Here is a 17757-nt window from a genome sequence, read left to right as displayed (position 1 = left end):
AAAAAAGTATCTTATCCTCTCTTGAGTCTTGAATAAAGACCCTCAAATGCTATGCTTCACGATCAAATGAGACAACTACAAGGTTTCTATTGTGGGGTCTTGACTCGTGGATAAGCTCAATGGTCGATGAGATTGTTGGTAATCCAAGGGGACTTATGATGAATAGTTGAATGCTTGAATTGCTAGAACTTAGATTTCAAGTACTTCTGTGGAGAATAAAAAGAGCAAAAGAAATGGGTTTAGGGAGACTATGCTACTCCTAAGAATGCAAGAGACAATGGACAACCTTTGGTGAAACTCCACTAAGCCTTGCTTTGACATGCAAAGCAACAACTCCACAAAGCTTAGTGCAATCTTCTAAGGAAATTAGATGATTTTCAAATCATTATCAAGCATGGACACCATTAATTGAATGCATATCAATGAATGAATAACAATTGAACTTAAGCTCATTCAAGTATTCCAGTTGACCACACAAGGCGAATTTGCAATCAACAAACTACTAGTGGTATGGTTTAGGAATTTCACTATGAATCATGCACAACGCTCTATCATTCGTCTAATTAACATGAAAGCAAATGAATTGAGAAGTAGAGAGTGTGCGACTTGTTGAAATAACACATTAATTCAGCATAGCTTCAATGAAATCATATGCTCTTTACAACGATATTTTGGCAACAATCTTTGCCTTCTCCTTGTCTAACTTCTATTCTAATTGCTAACCTCTAATCTATCTACTTTTCTTACTCTTCTAACATTAACCTGCTATTCACTATTCACTATTAATCCTTTACAAATGAGAGTGAGCCTTTTATAGATAGCTCTTTACAATGAATGGCTCGGATTGATTTACAATCAATGGCCGAGATTACATGACAGAAACTCTAATTAGGGTTTGTTACAACAAACTCTTTTCTGGCCAATGAAATAATTACAATATTTGGACACGTGTCTTCTCTTGAATATTTGACCAATAGATAGTGGGGATAGGTACATTGTAGTTTGTGCCTCCATGGATAAGTCAAGTACATTGCATCTAGACACGCTGATGTGGAACCCTCCAATTGGTAAAATGATGACTAGGATGACACCTCAATCTGCACTTGTAGACCCAATAGATTATCATGAAGGAATGTTGAGCAACATCTCTTGATACTCAACATCTCAAGCTCGCTCAATGTGGTGATGATGGTTGATCCTTCCTTATTCATGATCTTCAACCTCATGTTGTGGAATTCTTGGTTTACCGTGACCTCCTTGATGATGTTTGATCTTGAAATTTCTTGTCTTTGGCTTGAATTCCTTGGTGTAGTTGCGAAATCCTTTGTTTTGAGCTTAGATTCCTCTTGTTATTCTTTGAAACTTCTTGCATCCTCCTTCTTGAATGTCTTGAATTTGTCTTCCTTGAAGTTGTGAATGTAGAAACTTCCTTGCCTTGAGTGTGTAGAACATGTCTTTGTTGTTTCTCCTTCATCCTTATGTTCCTTTGTATTCACAATCATAACTGTGAAAGAAGAAAACAGAAATTAATCTCTAATTACATTATTTAAATCATGAGGTTAACTTCTCAAGATTCTCCTAAAATCTAGAAATGATCACTTAACGTATAAAAATGCATGATGTTGGTCATGTTCGCTGTGATTCAAATCCTCAGGCCTGAGTTTACTGTCTCTTTTAGGTCTGATTACTTACACTTCACCTCTGATTTGGACAATTCTGACCTTGATTTGATGCTCTTAATCCAAAAATATGTCTGATAATGCTTGTGAACTTTGCTGATGTTGAAGGTAGATGAATGAATTTGCCTTACACTTGATGAAATTCGCTGTTGCTTTGATGAAATTCACTCCTTTTGGTGACTGAATTCACTATCTTTGTGATGAAGTTCACTTCCTTTGCTGATTATAATCACTGCTTCTGCTCTTAAAAATTCGCTGATCTGCTATTTAGAAGAAGAATTCGCTTCATAATTGTGATTAAATGAGTGATTTTTTATTTCACCTTTATAGGCCTTGGAAAGAAAAGATGTGTCTCTTGGGTTAAAGGCTGACTTCATTATTTCAAAATAAAATTGATGTTATCTTTTCAAGGTGGCCGACTTGATTGGTATTTAGACATTTTCCTTTTTAAATTCCAGTTTTGGCGCCAAAGTGTGTTTATTTATGCTGCTGGGCGTTCGAAGGAGCAAAGGAAGTGCAATTTGCTCTCCATCCAACTTGCTCTTAGCCACTTTTTCATTCATTTGTCTCTTTTCATCAACTCATGCCTTGAAGTTTTTGTTCTCATGTGTGGAAATGCATCAAATTATCTTCAAAGAATGTCTTGGAAGCCATGTCGCTCTCATGAAGGAGCAATGGAAGTCAAGTTCGCTCCAATTGAGGAGCAAAGGAAGTAACTTCAAATCACCATCTCCAGCAGCTCTTTATCAAAATTTCAATCAATTTGATCCTTTCAATGAGCAAAGGCAAGGTTACATTCAAGGTGAAGGCTTTAGATTTGTTCTTCCGTTAGTTGAAATTCATCAAATCACCTTCAAGTATGCAAAGAAAGTGACTTCGCTCCAATGAGAGAGCAAAGGAAGTCGCTTCACTCCTTAAAGGGAGCAAAGGAAGTCACCTCGCTCCAATAAGGGAGCAATGGAAGTTCGCTCATACTTAGTCAAACTTTCAGGTTGCTGATTGAAAATTGAATTCATTGCTTTACAAAGGCAGCATATGATGATCACAGGGTGTCTTAGACTTCTTAGAAGGCAAGGGGAGGAAATTCGCTCCTAAGAAGGAGCAAAGGAAGTGATATCGCTCCTACCAAGGGGCAATGTAAGTCGCCCGTAGACTCAGGCAATAGAAGCTGCTCCTGGACTTAGGCAATGAATGTAATGTCCCCTTCTCATTAGTTCACAGACATTCACAGGATTGGCCTATCATTTGACCCTCGTAGGCCAAGGAGATTGATTAGGGGGTCGGCTAGCAGTGATTTGCGGCTTCACATTTTGTGTCTACTTGACTTTATGGCGAAATAAGGAGATTACACGTATTGTGAGACGTGTGCACTTTAATTATAATGTGATAATATTTTTAAGTGCAATTAAATTAATTAATATGTGTAATAAAATAACAAAGTGTAACAAAAGGATAAGAGAAGAATCTTCTAGAAGGAACCAATTGATTGGATGTGAAAAGAATAAATAGAGGAGGTTGGTTCATTGTTCATCATCAGTTGGATATCTTCTCTTGTGTAGACTTGTGGAGCCAAGGGTTTCTGCAGACTAATCATTTGGGAATGAAAACTCCCTATGATTTGCATAACTAAGGAGGTGAAAGATCTTCCGAGGGGTTGCAGCTGAGAATGGGAGACAAATCAGTCTTCCATATTGTTCCTATCGAGTTATTTGTATTTTTCATTGCAGTTGGGATTCATGATGTTTTCAGATTTGATTTGGTTGTCCCAAATGCATCGATTTCTATTGAAGTAAGAGGATGATTTTATTTGAAGATCATTGGAAGTGAAATTAGGTGAGAACTGATCGATTTGCAGGTCTGATCCAAATTGGGTTTCACCATTCCAAACCCACAATTTTGTCTCTACTTCAACATTGGAGCATCGTATCACAGCTAGGAGGACAGCGCTGGCATTAGGAGTTAAGGGCGATTCTTTAGAAGAATTTTGAAGGAGTATTTTGAGAAGGAGACAGCAACAAACCAGGTCTGACGAAAAATTTGTATCAGACCTTCCATTCCCTTCAAAATTGCTCATAACTCTCCCTCTTGGCATCGAATCCTATCAAAGAAGGTAGTGCCTCACTTGAGGGGTGAAGGCGAACATTTTAGGAGAGGAGATTGAAGGCTAGCAGCTGATCAACATTAATTTAGCAGACCTCCATTAGCAGCAGGGGCGATTTTGGAGAACTCTTTGATTTGGTGATGGAGATGGCACAACTACTTGGATAATGATTGCTTCTTCAGCTGTCAAGGAAGGCGATTTGTTTTCAGGTTCTTTTGTCAACATTTCATGTACTTATTTCAGATACTTGTAACAATCATGGCTGTCATGAATTCTCAGAATTTTTGAGTGATAAGTGGATAGAGTTATCATTAGTGTTGTTATTGTAAGAACTTATTTGACCATCATTTGAATAAGAAAGGAGTAATAAGGTTGCATTCTGATTACATGAATTGTCTGAGGTTACATGCCAACTGTTTGATATAATGACAGCTAGCTGTAGATGCATGATTGTGTGACTAGATTGGTGAAGAACACTATAAATTGATTGTATATGCAATCATACTATCATTAGAAGTCATTTGTAGTTGTTCTTTCATGATAAATGTGTGATAGTTAACCTCTACACCAATCTGAAAATTCTGAGACACCATATCAGCATAACATGCAAAACAGAAAACCGCATAACACACAGTTTGGACAGTCATTTGTCAGCAAATATCCCTTGCATTTTCAGTCAATCTACTGCAGGGGGTATTTCAATGGAAGTCGCTCCTTTGGAGGAGCAATGGAAGTGCATCAAAAGTTCGCTTCAAGACCTAGGCAATGGAAGTGCAGTTCGCTTCAAGGCATGAGCAATGGAAGTCACATCAAACTCAGCCCAATTTCTTTCATGCGACCTACCTCTTGATAAAGTGCAATCGACCCTTTTGGATGGGAAAGGAAGAAATTTGCTCCAATGTCTAGGCAATGGAAGTTCGCTCCTAAGCATGAGCAATGGAAGTTCGCTCCATTGTCTAGGCAATGGAAGTTCGCTCCAAAGTGGGAGCAAAGGAAGTATCTCAAAAGTTCGCTCCCACACTTGAACAATGGAAGTTCATCAATCTTTCCATGTGCCTAAGCTGATCAAATCATCTTCAAAGAGTGCCTTAGAAGCCATGTCGCACCATTGAAGGAGCAATGGAAGTGAACTTCACTCCAATTGAGGAGGAAAGAAAGTTCACTCCAATACATGAGCAAAGGAAATCGCTCCAATGGAAGAGCAAAGGAAGACGCTCTTAGACCTGGGAAATGTAAAATTTTCTATACTTAGCCAAATTTTGCCCATGAGATGCACCTCTCAGACCTCCTCGCTTACCTTGTTCAAATTGACCTTACTTGATATTTTCCATTCATCCTTTTGCCACCATAAGCTTTCTTCAATCGGATTGACGACCATACATTAACCTCATCTCACATCACTTCTTTTCACATCTCACAGGAAGGGCAAAGGAAGGCAGTCAATGCCAAGGAAGTTTGCTCCTCCTGAAGGGAAAAGGAAGTTTTCCTATACTTAAACAAATCTAGCATTTCATCCCTAGCCCTATAAGAAAAAGATGAGTCATTCATCCCCAAAAGCCTTGATAACTGACTGACTTCACTTCATCCTGAAGAGACAAACCCGACTTGATTAACTTTTGAGCAACTACACTTCTTCAACACAAAGGTTAATAGCAAAAGACTCTACCACTACCAACAGCTAAGCTAAGACAACTAACCTAGAAAGCGAAAAAGTGAGGGTCCCCATTTGCAATGGGGCGATGTGCGAAAACGTCACAACAAACTCTTCCAATCCATTTCTTTGCTGCTTGTGCTGTCAACTTCATTGCTTCCAAATCTTCAACTAATTCTTTTGAAAGTGTTATAGGAGGGATGAATGTTTCTTCAGCTTGCTGAATTGGATTCATCAAGTGTCATATATAATTTTTCAATTCCTTGACTTTTGCTTTGAGAGGATTCTTCTTTTCTTCTTTTCTCAATCTATCCATAATTTCTTTTACAGATTCATTTGATTCTTTGACCTCCTGTTCTTTTGTTTTCGGTCCCAAATTAGCCGTCAAAACTTCATACTCTTCTAGAGTAATATCCTTTATTGCTTTGTCAACTTTTGGAATTGCAACTTGCACCATGCGTGATACTGAAATTTCCTTTGTAATCTTGGAGTATTTCTTTGCTTGCTTCTTTTCTACAGTCCTACCTATATGACCTAGAAAATCCTCCAAGTCATTAGTAGGATTGCTTTCTATTATAACCTCCTTCATTCTATTCTTCAACCATTCAGGAGTTGTGGATTGCTCTACATCTTCACTTAACTCTTCATTTTCTTCAAATCCTTGAAGTGCTGATATAATTCCTTCATTGAAATCTTCATTTCGAAAACTCATGTCATCCTTTTGGACTTCCTCTATTGGTATTGTACTTGGTTCCATTGAGTGATCATCAAGAACAACTTCCACATCTTGAGAACTCCTGGTTTTGTTGTTGAATGGACCCCAAGGATTTGTTCACACTTTGACCTTTTGAAATGCTTGGATCAATTCCAACCCTCTTTTGTGATTCATTCTCCACAACTAATGTTACATTTCTATCCACTGAAGAGGCAATTCCTTGTACTAAAGAAGTATTGGTTGATGAATGAGTCAATCCCGACTTTTGCCTTTTTTGTCGTGGTTCTTCACTAGAAACTTCCATTATTTTTGTCTTCTTAACTTGTGAAGTTTTGGCTATATCTTTCCTTCTCTTGTGACTTTCACCTTCTTGCCTACTTCTTTCTTCCTTAGTACTGATTTCTTATTGGTCTTCAACCATTTCATCCTCGGAAGATTGCGATTCCAAGTCTCCCATCAAGCCATAGGTTAAAGGGATATTTTTCTTTCAACCTATTAACTTGTTGATCCATCCATTTTTGTTTATATGCCATAACTAGTCTCACCAATACATTCAAGTTTGCTATTTCCACTTCGGACCGATTAGGGGCAAGAAGAGATTTACCCTTTTCTTCTTCAAAGTGATGTTGAACATAGTCCCATCATCTTCAACTTGATCTGGGATAGGGAATAACTGGCAAATTCTAATCATTCCGCAATGTTAGATATAATAAACCCAACAACCATCTCTCCAAGAACCAGAACATTGTGACCTGAAAACATTTTTGTATAATTGTTCCTTCTGAAATCCGCACCAATGAAAATATTTAGTAAATTTCTTCCTTAATAACAACCACGAATCCTGTAATGGATACACCAGGTAGAGATGTTGGGGTTTTGGTCCAACACTTTGAGAAGCCTCGAGGGATTCCGTCCTCAAGTTCTCTGAAAGCAAACTGCTCTCCTGTAATTTTTCCAAAATCAATTTTCCGGATGATGTCTCCTCCACTCCAAGCCTCATTTTCAGATCATTTTTCGCATCCATTTTAAAAATAATAATTAAATCATTAAGTGACTAATTAATGTTTTACTTTTTATTTCAATAGTCACTTTAATCTAAATAATTATTAATTAAATATTACTCGTTTTAAATAATTTAAAAACAACATAATAAAATAATTAATAAATTATTTAATTTTCCTTAGCTACCAAAATGGGACATTACAACCACGTGTTTAGGGAGTTGTACGACCTGCTCTAAATCTGGTTTTTGATAATGGTAACCCTTAAGTCCCCTAAAACTATTGAAAATCTGCTCCAAACCCATTGAGAATGAATAACTGATGTAGTCTGATACCTAATGTTGGAATTTTGTCATTGTCAAGGCTAATTTTGAAATTTATTGAAGTTTAATTGAGCTGCTTGCCTTCTTGGATGCTTGAGCTGCCTGAGGTCCTTGACCTTCTTGAGGAGCAACCAGCTTGACCTGCTTGTGTGTCTGCATCAACAGTATGTGAGCTTTCTTGTTATCCTTGTAAGCTGCTTACTTGGTTGCCATGTCAATTAAATAAGACACATCATCAGTTGGACTATTCAAAGAGTCAATTGAATTTTATATGTAACGTATATCCTGAGTTAAGCGACTTATTTATGGATGCGGCTCCTCCAAGTTTATGATCTGAAAAAGTCATTATTTACGATGTAGTGGTGCCATTGTGGATTTTGTTTTGAGTGGAAGTTTTTTTAATGTGGTTTTTATTGCGGGAGTTACTTTTTCTTGTGTTGTGGCTGAGAATAGACTTTTTGAGGAGCCGTAATAAGTGATGTCAGTTTTAGTGGGAAGAGACTTTTTTTTGCAGAGAGTTCAAGCTTTGAATTAATATGCCTGACAAGGAAGCCGATTGGTGTGAAATTTTCATGCATGAATTTTTTTTAATTGTTGGTATCGCCGGCTTGGCTACATCGAAGACCTTTTTTTTATTGAAAAAGTTCGTTGACTTTTGGTGTGTGGGGCGGCAGTGTTAGTGGTGCGACAAAGGAGTCGAGTTTTTTTTTAAGCTACGTCAATCTGAATTGAGTGTGAAGCAGCTGATTTAGAGTTTTATTTTTTGAGGAGTTGATACAATTGGATGAAGTTTTTTTGTTTTTTTTTTTCTGGTGCCGTTTGATTCTATACATCATGCAGGTTTGGGTGAAGGCGGTAGTTTTGGTTGTGGCGTGTGATATTTTTGGCCTTCATAGCATATGATTTTGAAGAGCTTATTGTGTTGGTTGCACTACACGACTTGGGAGTTTTTGAATGTACTTTTGGAGACCATTTATTAAAAAGTAATTTGCAATTATTTTTGTTGATTCGTGGTTCTCTTTTTGTTCGATATACATCCGTTGGTAATCTTGCTGGGTGAGATTGTGTTCATGGTGTTTGAATGTGAGTGATCCTTGAACGGAAATATAAAGGGGGGATAGTTTTTAGTGTGGAGGGTGTGAAGATATATTTTTCAGATGTGTGTATGCTGAAAGTGTGAAGGATATTCAAAGAGGAAGAATCTATGAGAGTGTTCTGAAAACATTCTTGAGTGGTAAATAATATGTGCTGGTCCATGGTGCAGTCTATGAAGTATTACTTCTGAATATTATCTGGAATTTCCGAACAAGTCTGTGACACTCTTCTAGTGGTCTCAGATTGATTATTCAAGAAATTCCTGACTTCAAGTTGCAGCAGAGTGTTCGGTAATTTACTTCTGAGTCTTCAGCTTGAATTAAAGTTTTGTGATATGTTGAGGTTGGTGCCTTATCATTTCAGAGTTGGTGCTCTCACACAGGTTGGTGCCTCTGATTTACAAAGTTGGTGCTCTTGGAAGTGAAGGTTTTCAGTGAGTTGTAGCTCACCTGTGTAATTTGGGTTGCAGCCCATTATTCTTGACGTGAATAGATTACTTTTGTGCCATGGTTTTTTACCCGAAAGGGTTTTCCACGAGAAAATCTCTGTGTTCATGCTTGCTGGTTGTTTCATTTATATTTCATTTGGTTGATTTCTGGAATTTGTTTTAAAAAGGTTTCAAATACTGATTCACCCCCCCTCGCCCCCACTCCCCTCTCAGTATTTCCTGTGTACTTCTCACCTAACAGCGGTTGAGTGGCTTTTCCCAACTCCAAAATGGCTAGAACACCCTATGAGTCCAAAAACACTTCTGAAAAGAAGTTTGGAGAACACCCTTTGTTTCATTCATATTTCATTTGGTTGATTTCTGGAATTTGTTTTAAAAAGGTTTCAAATCCCCCCCCCCTCTCAGTATTTGTTGTGTGCTTCTCACCTAACAGCAGTTGAGTGGCTTTTCCCAACTCCAAAATAGCTAGAACACCCTATGAGTCCAAAAACACTTCTGAACAGATGTTTGGAGAACACCCTATGAGTTCGAAAACACTTCTGAGAGTATCCATAATACCAACTGGGCTCATTGCCAAAGATAGAAATCCTGAATTATTGAACCTGCGACCTCTAGGAACTTAATAGTCCCCCTTTCTCTTACCAATCAACCTATAGGACTCAGGAACTAAGCTAAAAGATCACAAATCAATTTGACTCAAATTGGGGACATTACATAGACATGCAATTCATCGTCCTGTTATCCATTAAGGTATATTGTTGTCACATTAAGTTGGGTGGACTTGTTCATACTAGGCATTGTTTCTTGGGTGTTTCAATAGTGTTTATTCTCATATAAATATTTGTATCGGCAACTAATCTTCTTATCATGATGTTTATGATGCCTATGTGCTAACTTCTAATGCTACATACAGATGGTCCTACCACCTGAAGCAATTGTTTACATGTGCTCTATATTGAAACACTGGATGGTAGTACCGCCAGTGAGTTATTTTGATTATTGTCCATACTTACCCCACTAAACAAGTGGTTTTGTAATCACCCACCAGTGGACAAGTGGAAAGAGCTTGCTTTTCATTTCAGTAGTACAAGCTTTCCCACTGTTAGTGGAAGTGCCCAATTGTTATTTATTTTCAGTTTGAATAAAGTGGATGGTGCCCCTAAGCTTTCCCACAAAAGTGGATGTGCCATTGTAATTCCCACTGAATAAGCGCATGTTTACTTTTCTTGTTTGCATGCATCCCACTGAATAAGTGGTTTGGTTGGTTTGTTGCCTGATGCCTTTCTTTCAGCAGTTTGCTTTCAATATTCAGTAATTCAAAACACTAAATTTTCTCACCTTGCCTTTTCTGGAATTTGGTTGATCAAAAAGACAAAAGATTGTTATTCGTTTCATTCCAGTTGAAAGCTAACATGTTTTCGAAAAAAATTGAGGGTGGTTATTACATATTTTACCCTAGTTCATGATACCGCTAGCATATCCTCTATATGCAAAGCATTGCAATTTTTTCAATATAAAGAAATGTAAGTTTCCTAACGTCCTTAATTCCCTTCATAATTCCCTAAGACCCATTAGCGTATCCTTCCCCTAAGGAAAATTCTCTCTTTGGAAACTGATTTCCAAACCTAGGCATCCCATGCACATTCTCTATAACACTCTTGATCAGGTCATTATCTTAGTCCTACTTGTTACTTCATGTTTTTTTAAATAAGAGAAATATTCAAAAGTAATGCATTAGCAAAGTTGCACATTCATGCATCATGCTAAGTTTCTCAATATCTAGCTTTTCCAAATGTAGACTTATTTAATGAGTTTGTTTGCTTCAGTTTTTCCCTATATTAGTTGCACCACATTATGTATCCAATTCACTAACTGAAAGTCTAAACACAAATATTACCAAAACAAAAAGATTGAGCACATCTGTCTCTTTCGAAATTGATTTCAAAACCTAGGCCTCTCATGCACATTCTCTTTGTAACACTCTTGATCAGACAATTGTCCTTAGACTTACTTGTTACTTCGAGTTTTATTTTTTAACCACAGGGACAAATAACATAACCATTCAAAAAAGTAATGCACCAGTAAAGTTGCAGATTCTCAGTAGCATCAAGCTAAGTTTCTCAATTGCTAAAGTTTCCAATTGTAGACTTATTTAATAAGCTTGTTTGCTTGAATTTCCTGCTATCTTGGTTGCACCACATTATATATCCCATTCACTAACTGAAAGTCTGGACTAAACTAACTACAAAAAAAGAAATGATTGAGCACATTTTTCAAACATTACACCATGGTGTCAGACATGATTTCTGAGAAATTTGAGCATGCTATGTTCAAGACAAAGGGTTAGGCACGCCTAAGGAGATTTCAGGACTATTCACCACATTTTTACTCTTTGAGCTATCATTGAGGAGGCTTGTCAACAGTCTCTCAAAGCCTTTCTAATTTGAAGATTTTGCAAAGGCCTTTGACTTGTAACCAAGCATTTATTATTGTAGAGATTGCATTCTATTGGCATCTAAGAGCTCTTTGTTTACTGCCATCACAAGGCTAAAATATTCTGACTTCGGCAAGAGTTTAGGCCACCCTCTGTCACTGGCTCCTTGTGGAATCTGCATAGATGGAGTTTGGATACATTCTTATACAGAGCACTTTTGCTGATGATATTTGCACTTTAATTAGAGTATTTACAGTTGTACTACCTTTTGTTGATAGTGATGTTGGTGCAGGGGCACAAGCCTCAATTTCATAATTTATTGTTTGAACACTTCATGTTTTTGATAGAAATGTGTTGGGAAAGATCAAAGAATCCTTTGTTTATGTTTTGTTTTGTAATAAGGTCCTAATTGTCCATTTTGTAAGGCCTAGTGGCCTAGGGTGCATTATAAACCCTATGGTCAACTATGGTCAAAGGGACTTAGGATGAGTAGAATTAGGGAGTCAAGGTTGTTTTGGTCTATTTAGATCCATTTCAATGTGTTTAGGCCCCTAGGTTGATGATAAAATTAGTTTGAATGGCAAAATGCAAAAATTGTCAAAAATTGACAAAAGTTGTCAATTTGTAAAGCAACTTTTCAAAAAGTTGTTGTAATTGGTTGCCCAATGTTCATAACCATCTAAAATCAGTTTGAACATGTTGGGAAAACTATAAAATGCCTCAACAAACTCGTGTGGGGGTTGTTGTGGGTGGAATTTGAAAAATTGATATTTGAAATCAATAAAAAGACTGCATTTTTCCAGAAAATTTGTTGTTCTTTCGGTTGGTATGGAATTTCACGACCTCCAAACTGAAAATTCTTTCATGGGGAGTTAGGGGGGGTGAAATACCTTTCTTTTGAATCCAACCAAAGGTCTGGAGGTGGAGTATTGAGGGAGAAAAGTTGTAACAGATCCAAACAGCCTGTGAAAGTGCCCTTTCCTAGGGTTTCAACTTCAATTTCCCATTTCTTCCAAATTCACCATGGGAAAATTCTAAAACTTGGTGAAATGGAGGATTTGGGAGTGTATTTTAATATCCAAAAGGTTTCAAAACGAAAGGATGCAGTTTGGGTGAGATTTTGTTAAATTTGGCCAGGCATCTCTATGTGACTGGTTGTGGGGATTGAATAAAATTCATGAACAGTCCCCATAACTTTAGTTTTAATGCAAACCAGAAGCTATAACTTGGTATTTGGTGATGATTTGAATACCCCAAGGTGCTCCAATAGTTAATTTGGTGGAGTTGTAGGTTTGGAGGGTAGTTCCTTTGTTAAGTGCTTAAATTAGCCCTTCTTAGCCTAGATGAGGGTTTAATAGAAATGGTACTTGCAAGAGATTCCAGAACTTGTCCTTTGGTAGAAAGTGCTGCCCCAGGTTGGTGTTGAATAAAATCAAACAATATTGGCTTGTCCTTTGGAGTTTTTGGGTGGGAAGCCAAAAAGTGAGTTTTGAAGGCTAATAGGTCTAAGGAGCCCATTTGCACTTTGTGACTTTTGGGACTTGAACAACCAAATCAGAGGGTTGTTTGGCATCATTTGAGTTTGTAGGAACCTATCAAACCTGTCTTGAGCCTTTGTTGGCCTATAAAACCATTTGGAGGGGTTGTGAGCAATTTGAGCCATTTTGAGCACTTTTGCCTGTGGGGTTTGAAACCAGATATTGATAACCTTGCACACTGTCCCATTGTGGGGTTATGGGGATGGAAATAGGTGATATGGGATGTTGAATTGATACTCTTAAAGGTGTGAGGCTTGGTTGGAGTGAATCCTTAAAAGGAGGGTTTGTTGTTTGGTTGAGCAAGTGAGTAACTTGGAGCATTTTCAAGTTGTTTGAACCATACCTCTACATCAAATGTCCTCTCTGCTCATTCTCTAAAGCATATGCATAGACATATAGATGCTCTTGATCACTATTGCCACCTTCTTGGGTGGTGGCTAACCTTAGTAAACTAATATCATGATCTTCAATGCCTTTAAAAGCGATCTTTCCAAGTTCTAGTCTTACCCTAAAGGAAAGATTGTGGAGACTATGATGACCTACATCAGCTTGGGCACTCAGTTACCCCTACTATCTATAGGTAGAGATAAGCCCTACATCCACCCCTTACTGCTACATCTATAGTGGGCATGGAGGTAGTGGTTGGAGGTAGGGGCATGATTCTTAGTAACAGCTATGTAACGAACTGTTAACAATAACAATATTTAAAAAATATAGATTCTTCAAAAAGCAGCAATAATCCCAAGTAGACACACACATGAAAAATATATTGAATGAATGATTCAATAATCGAATAATCTATTCAACAATATACAAGCGTATATAAAGAGATTACAAGGACGATGTTTAAAGTGAACTACTAAAAAGCTAAACGCTAAATAAAGCTTAAAAGCTAAATGACCATTAAATAAGGAATTAAATATAGGTGACTAAAATATAATTAAATATTCTAATACCCTCCCTTAATGGTCATTCTATCTACTAACTACCCTACAGAAGACACTGCAGATCTTTTGATCAAAAATGAAAAGAACACTCTGCTGCAGTGGAGACCCTCCCTGGATTTGAAAAGTGTTAATGACCAAGAATACTAGAATCCATCCAACCTGACGTTGGGTAACTAAACTAAAACCTGAAACCATGATTTTGAGGAAAAATCGGAAAACCCTCCAAAACTAAAGATACAAAACATCATTTTTGTGGAAAAAAATGGTAAAAACCCTTGAAACGATTTTTGTGAAAAAAATCGAACAAAACCCTGAAACTTTGCATGGCAAGACCCAAAACACCACATGGTAAGACACCAAACATCACGTGGTAAAACATCAGACATCATGCAGGAAAATACCAGACAACATCACGTGGTAAAATACCAAACATCACGTGGTAAAACCCTGATTTTTGAGAAAAAAATAAAGCAAAAACCCTCCCATGATTTTTTTATGGCGAAAAATCAGAAAACCCACGCAAGCTTTGCAGATAACAAATAATAATTTTTAAGGAAAAAATTCTAAACCCTACGAACAATTTTTGAGTAAAAAAAATGTGAAAACATTGGGACCTGTAGGACGAGGTCTGGCCTAAATCAATCTAATCAAGGCAACGATATTCAGATATTGTGAACATGCACTGTTTCCAAGTGTTGTGGCAGCTGATGAACTTTTGTCTGTGTTCCAACATGATGTTGGTCAAAGATGCCATCACAGAAATCAAGGTTGATTGAGATCAACTGAGTGAAAGCAAGAGACAAAAGAATCTGATTTTTTTTTTTAAATCAGAATAGAAGCAGCTGCTAAAAAAACTGAAACCCTGGAAAAATATTCTAGCACGAATTCCAAGGTTTGGAAATAACCTATAAATTTAAAAATTTTGCAAACTTAAAACCTGAAATTTTTCCTGAAAAATAATCAGAAAAAAATAATAATTTGCAGAAAATAAAAAAATATCTCTGATATTTTTGTAAAAAAAAAAAAAAATATTGACGATTTTTTTCCAGAAAAAAAAAAAAAAATAGGAGCAGAAACCCTAGGTCGGATTTACAACATAAACATCACCCAGAAGACACCAAAATTCTCGATGTCCACAGAATTAGCAAAAATCGCTGACTGTTTTTAAATTCCAAGGCAAATTCGCTGGCACAAAATTTGAGGCATGGAAAACAAGGCACCCAGAAAAGCTCTCGAAAAACCCACCAAGAATTTAAAATCAAAATGCAGATCCGACGGCTCAAAAATAGAGGCACAGAAAACGATGCACCCAAAAAAATCTAACGACCCAATTGAGGTCTCAAAAAACCCACCAAGAATCTGCAACCAAAATAAAATTTCGACTTGAACTGAAGGGACAAAGCCCTAGTTGAAAACTGCAGAAACCCTAGGAAAATTTCCAATCTGCAAAAACAAACCACCAGGTTGCAACCCTGAAAATCTCCAGAACCCTAAAAAAAACATGAACTGCTGCCAGCACAAAGAAATTCACCCATAAACCAGAAACCCTCGAAACCCTCATAAAGCCTTCAAAAAAGTAAAATCGTATTTTTTATAAAAAAACAATAAAAAAAATCTGGAAAATATTCCAAAAAGAAGGCCATGAATTTTTATTAAAAGATTCGCCAAACTTTAAAGAATCTCATTGACCTGCTTTGATACCATCAAAAATAAATTGAATGAATGATTCAATAATCGGATAATCTATTCAACAGTATACAAGCATATATAAAAAGATTACAAGGACAATGTTCTAAATTAAGAACAAGTTGTTTTAAGTGAACTAAAAAGCTAAACGCTAAATAAAGCTTAAAAGCTAATTATCTAAAAAGAAAAAGCTAAATGCTAAATAAAGCTTAAAAGCTAATTAACTAAAAAGCTAAATGACCATCAAACAAGGAACTAAATATAGGTGACTAAAATATAATTAAATATTCTAATAACACGAAGATTAGAAGAACAGTTGCAGTATCATCCAATAGCATGGATTCATCCACAATAACAGCAATAATCCAATTCAAGATGCAAACAAGATTGTAAAGAAGAGCCTACCTGAATTAAGGTGTTGATACCTGACTAAAAATAACTAAATATGAAAAAAACTCATTTCAAGGGAGCATCTTTTAGAAATTTGTAGAACCATATTTAAAGAAACAATAATTCCATGCCTGATGGCCATACAATGACCTACCTAGCCCTTATTTGAAGCTATGATTAGGTTGGGTCATTCCAAAGTCACAATGAAGCCTCACAGACAAAATAGAAATTCTAAAACCTACAAATGACTAGTGAAAGGATATGCGTGTGACATGTCAGAAATTCCACAACCATACATGACATATGATAAGACAATATTATAATACTAGAGCATAACAGCAACATGTTTCCTTCTTGACTTGGAGTGCCTGTGCTTTTATCATTTATGTATATTTCCATTTTATCCTTCAAAAATGTATTTCTTCAACACAATTATTATTTACAATATTCTTTACGGATCTAGGTTTTGGAACCCAATTTAGGTTTTTTAACCTTGCCAACTTGGAAGACATTGGAAGAGTGTAAACCATCGTGCTTCTGTGTATAATAGTTGTAATGGAGAGATTCCTCAGTCCAATGTCCAATCCAAGTTTGTTTTCCAGTTTCTTTGTCTTAAAACAGCTTCTATCTTCACAGATAGAAGTCCCTAGCTAATTTAGCCTAGGGTTGGCAGAGGTATCCATGTATTCCGAGCAAAAGAGTTTTTAATTGTGTATTTCTCACCAGGATGATGAAACAAGTAGGAAAAACTATCTATATAGCTAAAGAGCATATCCACAGAAAACTGAAACATTTTTACAATCTTATAAACAGAATGCTGATGGCAAACAAAACAACTACAAAAGAAGAGTCTACAGAACATAACTTAGAAAGCAAAACAGAATATTTAAAGTAAAAATCACCATTTCTCAAAAGAATTATTTATTACCAACCTGTCGTAAGCTCTCGAGGAGAAATTTTTCCATGTGCACAAGCAGTCAGCACAGCATCTACCACAAAAGGCACAGCCCCAAGAATATCCCATGCCGATAATAGAGGCTTGCGAATTGTGTCCCCTCCTGCACTTCCTGAAGAGCTGCTCAGATTGCTACTCCCAGATGCCACAGAAGTAGTAAGTGGTGGTACTCCTTTACCCAGTTTCCAATACATCATATTCAGAAGTCTATCAACAACTTGATGCACAGGATTCCCAGGAACAAGCCCCGACAGTGTTGATGCAATACAAGCTTGATGCTGACAGTACCAAACTTTCAATTTTGGAAATGAGTCAAGAAACAATGGCTTGGAAAAAGAAGTTGCTCCAAGGGTTTGATCCTCTGGGGCAGTTAGTACTTGTGGCAAATTAGAGCCCGAGTACAAGGAGTTTTTAACTTGATAATTTTCATTATCTTTAGTCAGTTTACTATTATGCAAGACTAAAAGGTATTCAAGTGCAAGTTCTGTACCAACTGGAGCTCCTAGTCCAGTAAAACAATGTGCATGGGGACATCCATAGAACTTCCACATCCTAAGCAGCAAAAGAAAAGCATTTGTGAAGATTGTGTAAACTGAAACTTCTTCCCCTTTGCTTGGCATCTGTGGCACAGTAGGCAAAATAGATCCAAATGTCTCACAAATTGGCATCAATGCAGCTGCAACATGTGGAACCTGCCAAGAGAGAATTTAGATGTAAGATGATAATTGTGTCAGAGAATCATGAAAAGAACAATCCATGAAAATGCTACTTTCAAAGAACAACTAGGCAATCAG

General features: G+C 36.9%; 1 protein-coding gene across 1 annotated transcript in view; it reads right to left on the bottom strand.

Moving 5' to 3' along the window:
* Positions 1-17757, bottom strand: part of LOC131030058 (mediator of RNA polymerase II transcription subunit 33A) — a 111458-nt gene that overhangs the window by 42694 nt on the left and 51007 nt on the right. Inside the window, exon 10 of the mRNA XM_057960740.2 lies at positions 16941-17655. Coding sequence (XP_057816723.2) covers positions 16941-17655 — 715 coding nt within the window. The remainder of the gene's footprint in view (positions 1-16940; positions 17656-17757) is intronic.

Source organism: Cryptomeria japonica, chromosome 7 (assembly GCF_030272615.1).
Source record: "Cryptomeria japonica chromosome 7, Sugi_1.0, whole genome shotgun sequence".
Lineage (NCBI taxonomy): Eukaryota > Viridiplantae > Streptophyta > Pinopsida > Cupressales > Cupressaceae > Cryptomeria > Cryptomeria japonica.
Note: the sequence above shows the minus strand (reverse complement) of the source record. Positions and strands in the feature narration are given on the sequence as shown.